Raw genomic sequence first — 19,342 nt, 5'->3', positions numbered from 1 at the left:
GTCAGCCCTTATTACACTGCTTAAGCAAAATACCATGGGCTAACTTCAAAAGCCAATTTGTGTTATTTACAACTTAAGCCAACCTATAGATATATAATGGATAGCCGCCTATCTCCCCGGATAGACACGAGCTTATGATATTGTTGGAATCGAAGTTAATCGACTCTGCTTTTTTATGAATACGGAAAGGGATTTGTCGTTTTTATTTACAAAATCACCACGTTCCACACCCGTGATTGATAGCAGAGATGACAAAGGAACCAACTAGTTTGCCGTTTGTTTTTGCAGAAAGATATACTTTTTAAATATTATGCAGTAAACATTCATGGCTTGTTTGTACAATTACCAGCCAAAGTCCGCTATAGGGGTCATTACCAATACCTTCACATCAGAAGACCGATTATATTCTTTTCACCGACCCCATTACCTTTATGTTTGTTATGTTTACCTGCGGACCCCTCACACTACAGTAACAGAGTTGACTATCCGGGGGATTATGTAGGCCTGGCGTCTCACATCACAAGATTATCTGCAAACAACGTGAGGCACAAGTTCCTGCAATCAGTCCATAAACCACTGTCACTATTTTCCTGCAGCTTCAATACGAGGAGTGAGTGAGTGAGTTTGGGTTTAACGCCGCTTTTAACAGTATTCCAGTTATATCACGGCGTGTCAGCGTAGTGTGGGAGGAAAGCCCGAAGTGATGCAGGCCTCAGACGTTTACCACTTCGGTGAAACCCACGAGCACGGGTATGGTGCTGACAAACGTAGAAACATAAACGGGGAAACCGGGGTTCGAACCCACGATCATAGGTTTCTGGCGTGCCCGAGGGACGCAACTCTGCACCGCGTAACGCCGCGCCTTAGACGACTGGGCCACCCGTGCCCCTCAATACGAGGAAATAAGTATGGGGACATAACATACCCTTGCTGTATGCCTAGAGTGACGTATGCCTATGGTAACAGGGTGCTGTTGTACAAAACAACCTTAGCGATACGACGGTCGTAAGTCTATGTTAAAGTATGGGAGTAACGATCATCTTAGTGCTACGGCGGTCGTAAGTCTATGTAAAGGTATGGGCGTTACGATCATCTTAGTGCTACGGCGGTCGTAAGTCTATGTTAAGGTATGGGAGTTACAATCATCATAGTGCTAAGATCGCTTTGTACAACGGCACCCTGGTCGATATTTACCTGCATCAACATACACACAGATGTGATAGATATGTACATAGCTTACCTCAGAACACTGCACTGATAATATCCAGACAGTTTAATAGACAGAGATTTGTTACATAATGTTTGACTCGGGTTAGATTCCCCCACATGGACACAAAATGTGGAGCCCGTTTATTGGTGCCAGTCCACTACTATCGCTCATGGAGTGAGGTTACGTGTTAATGACGTTCGCGAAGGTTGTATATGCGACATTCAGGTGGAGACATGTATGTACTCTAGCTGTATATTTGAGGGGAAACATATAACAGTGTATATTTATAACGTTTATCTGCATTATGTGCATTCATGGCATTCAATATATTAGTCATTCCTAATTCGAACGAGCACGCATTCGGCGTCAAGTCTAAATTTGCAAGAAGGCCACAAAAATGTATTTTTTTGTGTGCACAATTCAAACAATAAAAACACAAACTATTTTACTTGTAATTTGTCGTCCTTTAAAAGTTTCAGTTTCAAGGAGGAATGGCGAATAATATTCACATTTAAGTATAGGCGCTCGGGACCATGAATCTAATTAGTCCCGTAAAAGGGTCAATAAGTTTCGCAAAAATCCACGGATATCCTATCAGAAGCAAATATCAGCTCCGTGCGATACTGATAGTTGTGTGCTATGACGAGATGAATGGTTACTGTTTTCTATTTTACAGCAGCGAAGTGTACCGACAACCAGGCGTGTTCAGACTGCTACAACACCGGACAATGTAAAACCGGATGTCACACTGGATATTACGACCTGTTCTGTAGATCAAAATGTAACACGGCTTGCAAGAATAATGCGTGTAAGGGGAATGGGGATGGCATTGAGGTATGCACTGACGGTTGTATACCTGGTTATGATGGCAAAAACTGCAACATTAAATGTGAGAATAATTATACATTAAACGATACGTTTTGTCTTGATATGTGCAACCAACACTGTCGTTTGAAATCCAACACAAATGACACAAGCAGATGTCTGGTCCATGGTGAAAGTGCTTCAGTGTTTTGTACATCTGAGTGTCACAACCAGAGTGGCGAGTGTCTCCATGGCTGTGTAGGAGGCTGGTATGGTCCACGGTGCTCCTCTCAGTGCAGTGCAGGTTGCAGTGGTGGAAGGTGTGATGCTGCAGGTGCGTGTGTGGACGGATGTAGACCTGGGTATTTCGGGAGAGACCGCTGCAGGAATCACACCTGTAGCTCACACAACGGGTCCTGTGTGGACGGATGCATCCCAGGGTATTATGGCGAGTCTTGTAATCACAGCTGTGAGGTTTGCCGCGAGGGGATCTGTGATCAGATGACTGGCACATGTGTCAACGGATGTGACGTCAGCGAACGTGGATGTAAACCTTCCTGTACCAGCAACTGTTCCAGGGACTATTGTCTTCATGCACAGACATGTGATACAGGTACTCCAAAATACTCAAAAAAGACAATTATCACCTCAACTAAACCTTTTGTTTCTAGCGTTTTATTAATAGATTGTGTTAGTTTGTAACCATATCTACCACCATCCGTCTACCCACTAACCCTTCCACCCACCTATCCATCTTCAACCAACTCATCTATCCATCAACCGCTCTACCCACCAACCCATCTACCCACCAAACGATCTACCCACCAACCGATCTACCCACCAATTGATCTACCCACCAATCGATCTACCCACCAACCCATCTATCCACCAACCGATCTACCCACCAACCGATCTACCCACCAACCCATCTATCCATCAACCCATCTGACTACTCAACGTCTACCCACAAACAGCCATCCTTGAACCCTTCTAACCACAACCATCTATTCACCAAAACGTCACCCACATCACCTCACCATCAGTCCATTTAACCCATTTGACCCATTACAAACATAATCTATCAAACAAACCATTTAACCACCAACCAAATCTTTCCATCAACTAATCTACCCACCAACTCATCAATTCATGTATCTGTCAACCCATCTAGCAATCAACACATGTATTAATGAAACCATCACCGACCCATCTACCCTAAGTCACCCACTCATCAACCCAATTATCAATCAACGCATCTGCCCATACACCCATCATTCATCTAATCATCAAAGCATCTGCACATATACCCATCACCCAATCTAATCATCAACGCATCTACCCATATACCCATCACCCAGTCTAATCATCAACTCATCTGCCCATTTACCCATCACCCAATCTAATCATCAACGCATCTGCCCATATACCCATCACCCAGTCTAATCATCAAGTCATCTGCACATATACCCATCACCCAGTCTAATCATCAACTCATCTGCCCATATACCCATCACCCAATCTAATCATCAACGCATCTGCCCATTTACCCATCACCCAATCTAATCAGCAACGCATCTGCCCATATACCCATCACCCAATCTAATCATCAACTCATCTGCCATATACCCATCACCCAGTCTAATCATCAACTCATCTGCACATATACCCATCACCCAATCTAATCATTAAGGCATCTGCCCATATACCCATCACCAAGTCTAATCATCAACGCATCTGCCCATATACCCATCACCCAATCTAATCATCAACTCATCTGCCCATATACCCATCACCCAATCTAATCATCAATGCATCTGCCCATACACCCATCACCCAATCTAATCATCAACGCATCTGCACATATACCCATCACCCAATCTCATCATCAAAGCATCTGCCCATACACCCATCACCCAATCTAATCATCAACGCATCTGCACATATACCCATCACCCAATCTAATCATCAACGCATCTGCCCATATACCAATAACCTAATCTAATCATCAACGCATCTGCACATATACCCATCACCCAATCTAATCATCAACTCATCTGCACATATACCCATCGCCCAATCTAATCATCAACGCATCTGCCCATATACCAATACACAATCTAATCATCAACGCATCTGCCCATATACCCATCACCCAATCTAATCATCAACGCATCTGCACATATACCCATCACCCACTCTAATCATCAACGCATCTACCCATATAACCATCACCCAATCTAATCATCAACGCATCTGCCCATATACCCATCACCCAGTCTAATCATCAACTCATCTGCACATATACCCATCACCCAATCTAATCATTTAAGGCATCTGCCCATATACCCATCACCCAGTCTCATCATCAACGCATCTGCCCATATACCCATCACCCAATCTAATCATCAACTCATCTACCCATATACCCATCACCACATCTAATCATCAACGCATCTGCCCATACACCTATCACCCAATCTAATCATCAACGCATCTGCACATATACCCATCACCCAGTCTAATCATCAAAGCGTCTGCCCATACACCCATCACCCAATCTAATCATCAACGCATCTGCACATATACCCATCACCCAATCTAATCATCAACGCATCTGCCCATATACCAATCACCTAATCTAATCATCAACGCATCTGCACATATACCCTCACCCAATCTAATCATCAACTCATCTGCACATATACCCATCACCCAATCTAATCATCAACGCATCTGCCCATATACCAATAAACAATCTAATCATCAACGCATCTTCCCATATACCCATCACCCAATCTAATCATCAACGCATCTGCCCATATACCCATCACCCAATCTAATCATCAACGCATCTGCCCATATACCCATCACCCAATCTAATCATCAACGCATCTACCCACATACGCATCACCCGATCCAATTATCTACTCATCTGCCCATACCCATCACCCAATCTAATCATCAACCAAATATCAAAAATAGCGTTGCCTTATATTGTTTAGATTCTCCGGCAGATTCCAAGTCTAATGGTGTCAACATCGGACTCCCGACCGGCTGTGTGGTGTTCATCCTTGGTGTCCTGGTGTCACACTACATTTGCTACAGGAAGGGTCTTGCTGCAAGAAGGTCAGTAATACCTGATCGTCCATTGACACGTTCATGTAAGTCACGATATATTGATACATACTGCAAAACAAACCTTAGGGATTCCAAATTAGAATAGTCCCAAAGCAACCTTGCGTGGATCGATGCTCATACCAGACACCAAATTGTCTGGACCAGATAGTTGTATTTACAGGCCAGCGTCATATAGTTGGAATATTGCTGAGTGCGGTTTGTTTAACAGAAAACACGTACTGCTCTTTCTCTGTTTTCTCAGGGCAGGACCGGGAGATGACGCGGAACAGCCTCCTTCTGTGGAGTACCAGGCGTGGCACAAGTACTATGACATAGAAGAGGAGGACATGGACGTCGGCCGGCAGATTGAAAATGGCTGCCAAGAAAAGTATGAAGAAGTGCGAGATCTTGGCATGCCGGTGATAGCTGATGTCTTCCCAGCGGCCCCGGCCATTGTACACAGAGGTGATGACACATCCTCATCCACTTTCCGATCCTGCGACCCCGAGATACAAAATGGTAACCCTGAAGAAGACCTAGATCTCGTCAAGCCGGTGATAGCAGATGTATTTCTAGCGGCGCCGGCCATTGTACACAGAGGTGATGACACCTCATCAGAGAGTTCAGCCTCATCCAATTCCCGATCCTACGACCCCGTGATGCACAAAGGTGACTGTGAAGAAGAGATTGATCTCGCCATGCCGGTGATAGCTGACGTCTTTCCAGCGGCCCCGGCCATTGTACACAGAGGTGATGAGACGTCATCAGAAAGTACAACATCGTCCAGTTCCCGGTCCTACACCCATCTAATCCCTGACGTAGTCCCCGGAGACCCGAGAACAGGTGACACTTATCTATCTCCAGTGGAAGACGTGGTCTTACCATCGGAATTGTGATATCTTATTTTATTATATAACTCTTCCTTCGGAGTAACAGCGTATTAACATCTAATGTCTTCCATGATAGGATCATTCTTCGCATTGTTGTGATGTCAAACCCATGTTACGTGAACAAACATACTGAGCAAATAAACACAATGCAGTTTTCACATATATTTTTGTTTGTTTGTTATTCATGCCGCACTCAGCAATATTCTAGCTATATGACGGCCATATGTAAATAATAGAGTGGTTGACATCTTAAGTGCACCGATCTGCGCAATTGGGATACGATGACATGCATCAACCAAGTCAGCGAGCCTGACCACCCGATCCCGCTAGTCACTCCTCACGACAAGCATGGGTTGCTGAAGATCAATTCTAACCCAGATCTTTGCCGGGTCAAAATACATAGGTACATTGGGATGGTTTAAGTATTTTCATAGTGGATATTATTTAACCTCTACGACTCACTGCTGAGGATGAAAGACGTACACAAGAATAAAACTCTTATCAAGACGTCTGTGTAACGCCCTGGACCAACACGGCGTAGTCACTGCTTTCAGTGTCAGTTGTTAAAGCACATGTTAATTAAACCGCCAGTATAACGAGGGTGATTTATGTACATTAATTACCACAAGAGACAACATCCGTGTTCACTTTCATAACTGCAAAATATTGCAGTATAGTATAGAATAATTATAAACAACCACATTGGATGACTATCCAACCTTTTGAGTGAGTGAGTGAGTGAGTGGGTGGGTGGGTGGGTGGATGGGTGGGTGGGTGGGTGGGTGAGTGGGTGAGTGAGTGAGTGAGTGAGTGAGTGAGTGAGTGAGTCTGTAAATAATCATTTCAGATCAGAAAAATCAGCTACTGGGTGCATGAGCATTAACTTCCTCCATGGGGACACGTTGTCACAATCAGGCGCCGCATCTTTCCACTACATCATATTCAGAAGGTTTTCATCATAAACATTGGCTGTGCCCACGGGGGGTAGAGTATTTGTCAAATACAGTTTTGATCCAATGAATGAATATTAATGTTGATTTGGTTATTACCGTCTTGACCGAGAGAAATCGAAACTAAACACTTTTCAAATAAATTACACACATCAGAGCGGCTGTCAAAGCTCATTTCTCGACTATTTTCCGCAAATAAACTGAGGGGTTCACAACGCTGCCGGTTTCAGATATCAAATGCACAACATATTCAGGACGATATTATTAAGCGTGCGTTGGACGCCCCCAACTTGACATTCTGTGCTTGGGGGATCACGCCGCTCTGTTTCAGACAGATCCCGGGAGATACCAGCATTGCTTAACAAGCGTGAGTGCAGCTCAATGCTCAATCATTATGACGTATATCTACACAGTATCGGACGCACCCACCAACTCGTTTATGGACGCATCTAACCATAAACACATCTAGCCAAACAACGCACCCCAACCTTCCCATCAACCATCCAACCTGTCTAGTCACCAACACATCTATCAAACAACCCACCAACTCAACAACCTATCAGCCAAACATCCAATCTACCCACCAACTCATCTATTCACAATCGCATCTATTCATCAAACCATCTAACCATCAACCCATCTATTCACTAACTCATCTACTCATCAACCCATCAACCATGAAACCTATCTAGCCACCAGCTCATCTATCCATCAATTAACCCACCAACTCACCAACCCATCTATTCACAAACCCAACTTTCCATGAACACACCAATCCATCTACCCACCAACCCATTGAGCAACCCACCATCTACCCGCCAATCCATCTACCCAACACTCCCTCTGCCAACCAACCCATCTATCCACCAACCCATCTATCCACCAACCCATCTGCAAACCAACCCATCTACCCACAATCCTGTCAACCAACCAACCCGTCTACCAACCAACCCCTCTATCCACCAACCCATCTACCCACAACCCATCTATCGACCCACCCTTCTACCCAACAACCAATCTATCAACCAACCCCTCTACCTAGCAACCCATCTATCAACCAACCCCTCTACCCACAACACATCTATCCACTATCCCGTGTGCCAACCAACCCATCTAACCACCAACCCATCTAACCACAAACCCCTCTATCCACCAACCCGTCTGCCAACCAACCCATCTATCCACCAACCCATCTAACCATCAACCCCTCTATCCACCAACCCATCTACCCACCAACCCCTCTATCCACCAACCCATCTACCAACCAACCCCTCTACCCACCAACCCATCTACCCACCAACCCCTCTATCCACCAACCCATCTAACAACCAACCCCTCTATCCACCAACCCATCTACCAACCAACCCCTCTATCCACCAACCCATCTACCAACTAACCCATCTATCCACCAACCTCTCTACCCAACAACCCCTTTACCCACCAACCCATCTACCAACTAACCCATCTACCCACCAACCCCTCTATCCACCAACCCATCTACCCACCAACCCCTCTACCCACCAACCCACCAACTCATCTACAAACCAACCCATCTACCCACCAGCCAATCTACAAACCAACCCATCTACAAACCAACTCATCTACCCACCAACCCATCTACCAACCAGCCCCTCTATCCACCAACCCATCTACCCACCAACCCCTCTATCCACCAACCCATCTACCCACCAACCCCTCTACCCACCAACCCACCAACTCATCTACAAACCAACCCATCTACCCACCAGCCAATCTACAAACCAACCCATCTACAAACCAACTCATCTACCCACCAACCCATCTACCAACCAGCCCCTCTATCCACCAGCCCATCTACCCACCAACCTATCTAACAACCAACCCCTCTACCCACCAACCCATCTACCAACTAACCCATCTACCCACCAACCCATCTACCCACCAACCAATCTACCAACTAACCCATCTACCCATCAACCCCTCTACCCACCAACCCATCTATCCACCAACCCATCTACCCACCAACCCATCTACCCACCAACCCATCTACCCACCAACCTATCTAACAACCACCCCCTCTACCCACCAACCCATCTACCAACCAACCCATCTACCCACCAACCCATCTACCCACCAACCAATCTACCAACTAACCCATCTACCCATCAACCCCTCTACCCACCAACCCATCTATCCACCAACCCATCTATCCTCCAACCCATCTATCCACCAACCCATCTACCCACCAACCCATCTACCCACCAACCCCTCTACCCACCAACCCCTCTACCCACCAACCAATCTACCAACTAACCCATCTACCCACCAACCCCTCTACCCACCAACCTATCTATCCTCCAACCCATCTAACCACCAACACATTTACCCACCAACCCATCTACCCACCAACCCATCTACCAACTAACCCATCTATCCACCAACCCATCTACCCACCAACCCATCTACCAACTAACCCATCTACCCATCAACCCCCCTACCCACCAACCCATCTACCTACCAACCCATCTACCCACCAACCCATCTACCCACCAACCCATCTACCCACCAACTCATCTACCCACCAACCCATCTACCCACCAACTCATCTACCCACCAACCCATCTACCCATCATCCCTGTTGCTGTGATTCTTCAGCAGATTCCAAGTCTAATGATGTCAACGTCGGCCCCCAACCGGCTGTGTGGTGTTCATCCTTGGTGTCCTGGTGTCACACTTCATCTGCTACAGGAAGGATCTTGCTGCAAGGAGGTTGGCATCATATAATCCTGTCATTCTTCCAAACTGGTATTTTTAGAATTTATATATCAAGATATTTTGTGTGAACAAGTGAGGTAGTTCTATGCGTATACATCTTCTTATTACGGTCAAGGAGACGGTTCGGTGTAGATACAAACATTGTTATCTAGCAAGTGATCACCACTCGTCTGCTGTGAGTTGCTCGTAACAAGGGAGATAACCCGCCCAGACCACACACATCGCATTACAAACTTCGTGTATTTGGGTATTCAGGTGATCATTTGCAGGTTCGAGTCAACCACCAAACCTAATTGTTGCATTTCGTTCTGCTCGCTACCATATACTGATCCTAAGAGGGGCGGTGGGGTAGCCTTGTGGTTTAAGCGTTCGCTCGTCACGCCGAAGACCCGGGTTCGATTCCCCACATTGGTACAATGTGTGAAGCCCATTTCTGGTGTCCCCGGCCCTGATATTGCTGGAACATTGCTAAAAACGGCGTAAAACCATGCTTGCTCACTCACTCACTCACTCACTCACTTTCTGTATCACTATGGTATATGAGTCTACACATTAAGTTTTTCGTTTTAATTAAATGACATTGCAATCGTATAACTGGTTTTATGTAATTTTTGTTATCTATTGATTTTTGTGTACACTTTTACTGATACTATGCAAGTTGAACCAGTGTGCAAATGAACCCAGAGTCAGTGTATAGAGAATCTCACCCAAGTGACTTCCATTAGTCAACATATCAACAGGAGACATTAAAAGTTTAAAACTCTGAGACTTGCAGAGGACTTTTATTGAACTTTTATTGACAAGTGTCGATATATTTCCAAAGACTCAATGGTGAGATTCTATTTCCATCCAAAATCTTTCTATTGCCGGAGTATTGCTGAAAGCGGCGTAAAACCATACTCACTCAAAAGGAAACTTTATGGATCATTTATTCCAGCTCGCCGCCGTCGTGGATTATATAGCTTGAATATTGCTGAGTGTTGAGTAACACGCTCACACGCACGTGGATCTGCTTTTGTCCACATCAACAGCAGAGCTGGCAGGTTTGCTCGTGTGCCAGTCGCTTGTGTGTTCATTAACCAACGTGTACTATGTCCCAGAGGACATTGATTCTCTCGTTTCGAGTTGCGCGCCTCACGTTCAAAACCGCGTTGTTCACATCGCTTTTTTTATTCGTTTTGTTTAGCAGTAATACAGGCACACTTTCTCGTTTGTCACAGGGAGAACCTAACAGCTGACGTGGAACAGGTGGTTAAAGTGTTCGCTCGTCACGCCGAAGACCCGGGTTCGATTCCCGACATGGGTACAATGTGTGAAGCGCATTTCTGGTGTCCCCCGCCGTGATATTGCAAAAAGCGGCGTAAAACCACACTCACGCACTCACTCACTCTCTTTTGTCACTGGGAGAACCTAACAGCTGACGCGGAACATGCTGTGGAGTACCAGTCGAGGCACAAGTACTATGAAATAGTAGAGGATGACACAGACGCTGCTCCACAGACTCAGAAACTCGTCATGCCGGTGATAGCTGATGTCTTCCCAGCAGCGCCGGCCATCGTACACAGAGGTGATGACACGTCATCAGAAAGTACAACATCGTCCACTTCTCGGTCCTACACCCATCTGATCCGTGACGTAGTCACCGGAGACCCGAGAACAGGTGACACTTATCTATCACCAGTGGAAGACGTCGCCCCACCATCGGAATTGTGATGTCTCATATAATGTCAGTATGGTCCTTTGTTCAGAGCGCGTGGTCCTGCTATTAAATTTTGTTTTCAAAGTAGCCCTTTGTTCAGCGCTATAACACAATATATACTGAACAACAAAAGTTCCTGTGACATTGAATAAGATTTAATGCAAAGTTATGTTTTTTACCAAATCTGAAACAATTTCGGTTTGCAACAGATAAAAGACTCCTGTAGGAGTTCAAATAGTTTAATTTGCCATACTGACTTCAGAAAATGCGTGATTTCATAAAAACAAACCATGAACATGCCAAAATGTCAATTTACAAATCAATAGCGTGTGTGTCCACCTCTGGTTGTGATGCAAGCAACACATCTTCGTCTCATGGAATGGACGAGGCGTCCTGTGGGATATCTGTCCATATCTGCTGAAGCATGTTTTGAATTTCCAGGAGTGTCAGTGGAACACGTGGTTGACGTCGAAGGCGCCGATCCATCTCATCCCGCATGTGCTCGATTGGTGAGAGATCAGGGGAGCGAGCCGGTCAGGGGATGACATTCGCGTTGTTTTGTTGAAGAGAATCTTGAACAAGTCGAGCAATATGAGGCCGGGCCTTGTCATGTTGAAAGGTAATGCCTGGGCCATGACGACGCAAAAACGGTAGAACAACAGGGCCGATGCTTCTTGCAGTCACTGTTGCTGGCTGGAATCGATTTCGAAGGTGTGTTGTTCGAATCCAGTTGTCTTGTCGATTATTGGTTGCGAGTGGCCTGCCACTCCGAGGATGGTCTCTGACTGCATTCGTCTGTTGCCAACGTTGCCATAAATACCAAATGGTGTTTCTGTGGACGTTAAATTGTCTTGCAATATCACGTTGACTCGATCCTGCTTCAAGCATACCAATACCAATGGCTCGCAGACGCTCATTTTTGGACAGGCGTGGCATTTGGTAATGTTGAATAATTGCGTAATTGTGTTGTTTTTCTGAGTGGTTGTTGTCAGCACGATGCTAAACAATGCATATGGAATCCCGTTAACGCAAATGTTTTTAAACCCATTCTTGGGTAGTGAAATGCATGGGGCATGCATAAAAGTCATTTTTTGCATGGAATGCATACTTTTCTGTAGCAGTTGCATTTTTGTGACTTGATTCCATACATGTACTACAATATTGAAAACCAAACTTTACTTGTTTGAAAGTACACTAAAATATTGGTGTCACAGGAACTTTTGTTGTTGAGTATATATTTGCATGGTTCATGGGGGTTCTATAGGAGATCGCTCACGTGAACCTGAAGAGGAGTCACCACGTGCACTCTTGGAAGATGGAGTAACATCCATCTCGAGGGGATCAAAGAAATTATGAACATCTACAGATGTTTCAGTGAGAGTAGGGATCTTAGTTGTAATTTTCTTGTTTTGTTTTTTTCTTTCTTGGGAAATTTCAGTTGATGGTTTTATACTTGCTGGTTTTTCAGGAGTTGGTTTAGTTGGGGCCGTAGCCTGAGTCACAACCTGAGATGCTGAAGAGATGCCGCATGATTGATTATCTGAATCATTTGTCTGACTCTCTGATATTGTAACCATAGGCACAGGGTGTTCAGAGTATTCATGTCAAGTCGGTTTGGCATTCTATAGATCTTGTGGTAGAAGGTCGAGAGACAGCAGCAGCATAGGTTTGCACTGACGGAGGTGACCGGCTGGCAATGACATTTTTAGTCTCCTGAAAGAAATGTTGTTTTGACATTTGACTGTTAAGACATCTTTTTCCTATTGCCAAAGAGGACAGGATTTCGAAGACACAACATGTTTACCCATACAATTAGCACAGTTGGGGTCAGCTGTACAATCTGAGGCGTCATGTTTTCCACCACAACGGTGACAAACAATCAGCTGATCGCATGATAACATCGGAGTGGATTGGGGACATACACCTCCACCCCGATGTTAAAATAGCCTGCCTTTATAGATAGCGGTATGGTCGACAGTGAAAATGTGAACAAATAAGTATTTGTTGGGACAATGTTTTCTTGATTCGACAACTAGAAACCGCGCCCGGGAATGTGAAGTTTGTCGTACAGAAACATCATCATCAGATGATAAAATCTCAGCTTCGAGACGTATCTTCTTTTCATTGCGGTTTGAACCAGAATGATTGTGAGCCATGATGAAAGTAATTTATTCAGCACCCCTGCTCCCCACCCACCATGGGGTGCTACAAAGAGCGATGTTTTCCTGCACCGGATCTCCAACATGCAAACATCAGGGATACAGAGGTGGTATACTCCAGTAAGAACAACATGAATAGCTGTATTTGTCTATCAAAAAGAATGACATGAAATTGAAGACATACAGAACTCAGAGGTCGAAATTGAGTGAGTTAGTGAGTTGTGTTTAACGCCGCTTTTAACAGTATTCCAGTTATATCGTGGCGAGTCAGCTTAATGTGGGAGGAAAGACCGAAGTGATGCAGGTCTCAGACGTTTACCACGTCGGTGAAACCTACGAGCACAGGTATGGTGCTGACAAACCTAGAAACATAATCGGGGCGAACTCTGCACAGCGAATCGCGGCGCCTTAGATGTCTGGGCCACCCGTGCCCCCCCAGAGGTCAAAAGTACCAGAATGGCCCATGAGCCACCGCCTTCTGGCATAGGACTCTAGGCAAGTTGATATCATAGAATTTTCATTTAAAACATGCATACCCAATATTCACATCAATCAAAATATTCCAATATGAGCGTGTTTCATACACAGGGCATGGCGTGACCAGCCGATTGATAGAATCGGGCCCATTCTACCACCCGGCGAAGTAAGGGTCGAAGTGGTGTGTTGGGCAAAAGGAACACCGGTTCCTGGCTCCAGTGCCCTCAACCACCAGAATCCCGTTCTCCGCCGTCACAGGGGCGCAACCAACGGCAAACGGGTTGCCCAATTAGGTCGCCTTTAACGACCAGCAATGGGGTGCTGAGGGCACATTCTACCCCTGGTCCACACGGGGGAAGAGCTCTTAGCGCTACCCAGCACTCACCACGAGTGCCTTGAGCACCTGAAGCACGAGATTCAAAGACGGCTGAATGACGTCCGAACAAGGCCGACAACTGCAGCTGAACTGCGCCAGACGTTCCTCAGAGTGTGGGCACAAGTGCCTATGGCCTTCATCAACCGCCTTATCCATTACATGTATCGACGTTGCATGGCAGTCATCAATGCACATGGCGGACACACGAGATACTGACTTGTGATGCCATTTTCTCAGAGACTAGTGTTGTGTTTCACTTTAAGAACATTTGACACTTTAATTTCAACCTTAATGATTAGTTTTGCCAAGTTTCATCTTTTTAATATGTCTCAAAGTACGTTTACAGTGTTTGGACAGCACAACACTATAGTGGCAAAAGTGGTTTTTCACGTGCAACTGGTCACATAATACCGCACGTTACTTGTTAGCAGTCATTAAAAAACAAAAAACAAACTACTGTTTATGATTTACAGACGCGTCTACAGCAAACGGGTACCACCGCTGATCGCCCTCGGCCAGGTCGACCACGTGTAACGTCACATGCAGAGGATCGTCAGATTGTCTTACGTCACCTCCGTCACCGATTTTTGACGGCTACATCAACCAGAAATGAACTGTTTAGGGGTAGACTGAGTGCGCAAACTGTTCGAAACCGTTTGAGAACTGCTCACCTTCAAGCACGACGGCCATACTGCGGGCCGATTCTGACTCAATTACACAGACGTCAACGTCAATTGTGGGCACAGCAACACTTACGATGGACTCAGAGGAATTGGAATCAAGTCGTCTTCAGTGATGAATCCCGATTTAATCTTCGATTTGCTGATGGTAGGGCGAGGGTGTGGAGGCGCCGTCATGAACGTTACGCCCAGTGTTGTGTATAGGAAGTAGACAGATTTCTAAGGCGGGAGTGTCATGGTGTGGGGTGCTTTCTGTGGCAATGCACGTTCCAGGCTTCTTGTCATCCGTGGCAACCTCAACGCTGCTGCTTACCGCGACCAGGTACTGGCACCAGAACTTCTGCCTTTTATGGTAGCACATGGACCCGGTTTGATCTTCCAACACGACAATGCCAGACCCCACACAGCAATTTTGACAAGGAATTTCCTTCAGAATGCGGGAGTCAACATCATGGACTAGCCGTCAAGGTCTCCTGACCTCAATCCCATCGAACACGTCTGGGATGCTCTTGGCAGAAGTCTGCGCACTCTCCAGAACCAACCACAGAATTTGCAAGGTCTTGCCACCATTTTGTAGCAACAATGGCGTCGTCTTCCCAATTGAAGAATGTCACTATATGATGGAGAGGTCGTCACGCTTCTGTGTTTGGGGATGGCAAATATCCTGTATTAGGAATGAACACTATGTATTTAGATCGGCAAGGCACGCTATATACAATGTTTATTCCTAATACAGGATATTTACCATTCCCAGACACACTCGCGTGATAATCTCTATAGATAAAATTGTGGAGAATACCAATAATGAGCCCTTTTCCAGTTATCTAACCACCGCTTGGAAATTGTCCGTCCATTGGGTGCTCAAAGGTCGCAATCGTACGATTAGTCCAATCGCTGCTTAATCCCAAATGATCGTCCTTTTTTTAACGACGCTGTGTTTTTCCAACTGGTAGTTAAACCTGGTGAAAGAGAAGAGAAATCCATTTTGACGCGCTTAGGTCACGTTCTAGTTAGGTCTTCCTGCCTCTGGTGTCGCTTGATGTCTTCCTTTAAAGCGGAAGAATATGCCCCACGGTCTGGGTCTAAACGTTGAAGCCAGTCACATGAAATCATAGCTGTTTCACGATATGTATCATAGAATTGTGGTCGCAGACAAACGATGAACACTAGTGAAAGGCATCTGCAGCTTCGTTTAAATAAATTCCATCAATGGTCTTCAGAAAATTGATTTTCATTTTCGTAATCAAAAACAAACTGTATTCCATTTTATAAAACACTTAAACATCCAAAGGACCCGGAATTTATTTCAGATGACACTCCTTTTAACGTTGTGAAAGAAGTCAACTTCCTGTGGGTATTTTCAATCAGTGTTTGACCTTTCTGCCCTTTGTAAAATACTGAAAGAATAAATGCATGAAGGCGCATGATATTTTTAGAATAACCCTCGAGGCACCAGTGATTACGGAGAATATGTTACGAGTGAAATAAATGTTTAAAGTTCCGAGCTTTAGACAGAAACTTAACATCACGACATTAAATATCACGAGTGAAAATATGTCACTGAAATATATAGCGGAAAAAATGTGACGAGTGTAGTTAAGTTATTAATTTCACGAGTGACATATTTTCCGTAATCACTCGTACCGAGTGGGTTATTGTTATATCTATGTTTGATTTTATGATTTACCAACCTGAACTAGAAACAAAGGTACCCGTGAAGATCCGGGATAGAATAGGTCTGACTTGGTTGATGCATGTGATAAAGGAAACCAGAGAGACCGCCTCATCTGTTTCATATTTAGATATATACATAAACATTCAGAGTGACGAAACACAAGACTGTATGACAAGAGGGATGACTTCAACTTTCCAATAGTCAACTTTCCCTTCATGTCGAGCGATATTTCAACAGCTCTAGCCTTTGGGGTTTACATTTCGCAACTTTTGAGATACAATCGAGATTTCAAAGAGCGTCATAAGACTCGTGCTCAGAAGTTATATTATCAAGGTTACAACATTCAAAACCTCAATAAAGCTTTCAAAACGTTTTATGGTAGACATGTGGAGGACATTTACAAATTTGACGCATCAGTAACAAAAATTGTGTCGGATTCAATTCCCTATATTGACTTGTACCATATGTTTACTGTGTTTTTTCAGGCGAACAATTGATTTGCCTTTGCATGTGTTTGTGGCAGGATACGCTCGCCTTTTAGCGAACCCCTGGTATCAATACTATTTGATTTATTCATAAACACATGCTCATGATATAGTCGGAATCGTACAATCGACTCTGCTTCTATTGTATATAGAAAGGGTTTTAGGAGCTGTGCGGGAAATAATTAAAGTGTGGACACGGAATCAGGCCCTTTTTGCGCAGTGTAACACCTTGAATATAAACATGTGTCCGTTATATTGATGGCACAACATTTAAGACATGTTTGTGCCCTTAACTTGTCACCATAAGTTTTGTCTATGATTTATACAGACTTTGCACCCTACAATACAATATTCAAATTTAACTTTTAGCGACAGGTGGTGTTTTTCATATTTCATTTGACCTAGTCGGGGTCACTAATATATGCAGCTAATACTTCCTCCTCTGGAGGAAGATTGGTACGTCATACTTTCCCTTCAGGGGGAAGATAAAAATGTTACAAACAGCTGCTAGTTGCACTCATTGCTGTGACGCCCTGAGTGAAAGGTAAGATTAAGATCATTCCAAAGGAATCTCACAAAGCTGATACATATCAAGTTCATTTCAATATTTCTATGTCAGTATGTGTTTAACTGTGATATCAACATAAGAATATATATATGTTCGCCGTTTATTGATATTCAGTAAGTTAGTTTACGACCTCATGTTAATGTAATAATTTCGTTTCAGACAAGCTATGGTCCTCTCCGTGTCCCTTGTTCTGCTTCTGATGGTAATTCCCACACAGGGTAAGACTGATTTATTACTAATAGTACAACCTTTGTTTATATGTATGACTTATATTATGAATTGTATCATGTAATTACAACATGCGTCTTGTTATACAAGTAAATATATTTTATTCACATGAAATGGATTTGACACATGTTATCCCAACTAAGATCGCCCTCTTCCTTAAATGTACAGGTATGTTTATTTTGACTCCCTTGGTGATCTGTTGTTCACTGTCATTACTGGCCTTTCGTCAGTTTTCCCTAGTGAGCCTCCCTGTTGTCAACAATGAATGAGTGTGGAAAGAGGTTTCAAAAGTTCTAATTCCTGCTGACTTTCCTTTATGGCAAACGTCTGGAGTGGGTTGTGTCATATTTTAAAATTTTACTAACAACAAAACGGGTGCTCGCGGGCCATTGCATACCGAGCGGACGTATACAAAACGGTATAACTCTAAATAAAGTTGTAACTAAACGTTCATAAAGCGGTGAGGCTCCTTCCCAGCGCGTGACACCTTCGTTACTCTTCCGGCATCATCGCCACCATCAGTGTGCAAGTGACCATTACACGAATCTGGAAACTTTTCCCTCTCTCCCCAAACGTTTTGTTTGTTGTTGTTGTTTTACGCCGAACTCAGCAATGTGCATGCGGTCTGTAGATAATCGAGTCTGGACCAGACAATCAAGTGATTGATATCATGAGCATCGATCCACGCAATTCGGATCGATGACATGCTTCAACCAAGTCAGCGAGCCTGACCACCTGATCCCGTTAGTCGCCTCTTACGAAAAGCATAGTCGCCTTTTACGGCAAACATGGGTTGCTGAAGACCTATTCTATCACGGGTCATCCCCTAACGTAGTGACATGTATATGTTTGTCTATGTCTTCAGGAATATCGCGAATTTTCGACAATTTCCGAGAAAAATGTAGGTTTCTTTGTTTAAAGCTCTCCACGCTAATGTCGAACCCATTCAACAGAGTGTGTCACCCCCCAGCATCTGATCTCGAACCAATTCGACAGGCGATTAGCATAACGACACCCCAAAATAAAACTCGCCATATCTATTTACCAAGAAGGCTTTGCGTAACATTTAAATTACGTATGACATGCATAAATGCTCAGCTTGCTCAATATCAAAACTTTCAGTAATGTATTATCTCAAAAAGAAAACATCACGAGTTAAAAAATATTCGGCCAAATTTCTCGACACACAACTACCAGAAACGGCCATTGTTGACTTTTGGCACTTCACGTTGAGCCTGCATGCAGTCCGATATTTTCTTAATAATTTTAT

General features: G+C 44.4%; 1 protein-coding gene across 1 annotated transcript in view; it reads left to right on the top strand.

Annotated features, from left to right (window-relative positions):
- Positions 1 to 19,342, top strand: part of LOC125372534 — a 37,170-nt gene that overhangs the window by 7,879 nt on the left and 9,949 nt on the right. Inside the window, exons 4-7 of the mRNA XM_048382869.1 lie at positions 1,887 to 2,627; positions 5,029 to 5,157; positions 5,399 to 5,974; positions 11,143 to 11,385. Of these exons, the coding sequence (XP_048238826.1) occupies positions 1,887 to 2,627; positions 5,029 to 5,157; positions 5,399 to 5,974; positions 11,143 to 11,385 (1,689 nt within the window). The remainder of the gene's footprint in view (positions 1 to 1,886; positions 2,628 to 5,028; positions 5,158 to 5,398; positions 5,975 to 11,142; positions 11,386 to 19,342) is intronic.

Source organism: Haliotis rufescens, unplaced genomic scaffold (assembly GCF_023055435.1).
Source record: "Haliotis rufescens isolate VD_foot unplaced genomic scaffold, xgHalRufe1.0.p SCAF_42, whole genome shotgun sequence".
Classification (NCBI taxonomy): Eukaryota; Metazoa; Mollusca; class Gastropoda; order Lepetellida; family Haliotidae; genus Haliotis; species Haliotis rufescens.
The sequence above is the reverse complement of the archived record's forward strand: the minus strand, read 5'-3'. Positions and strand labels throughout refer to the sequence as shown.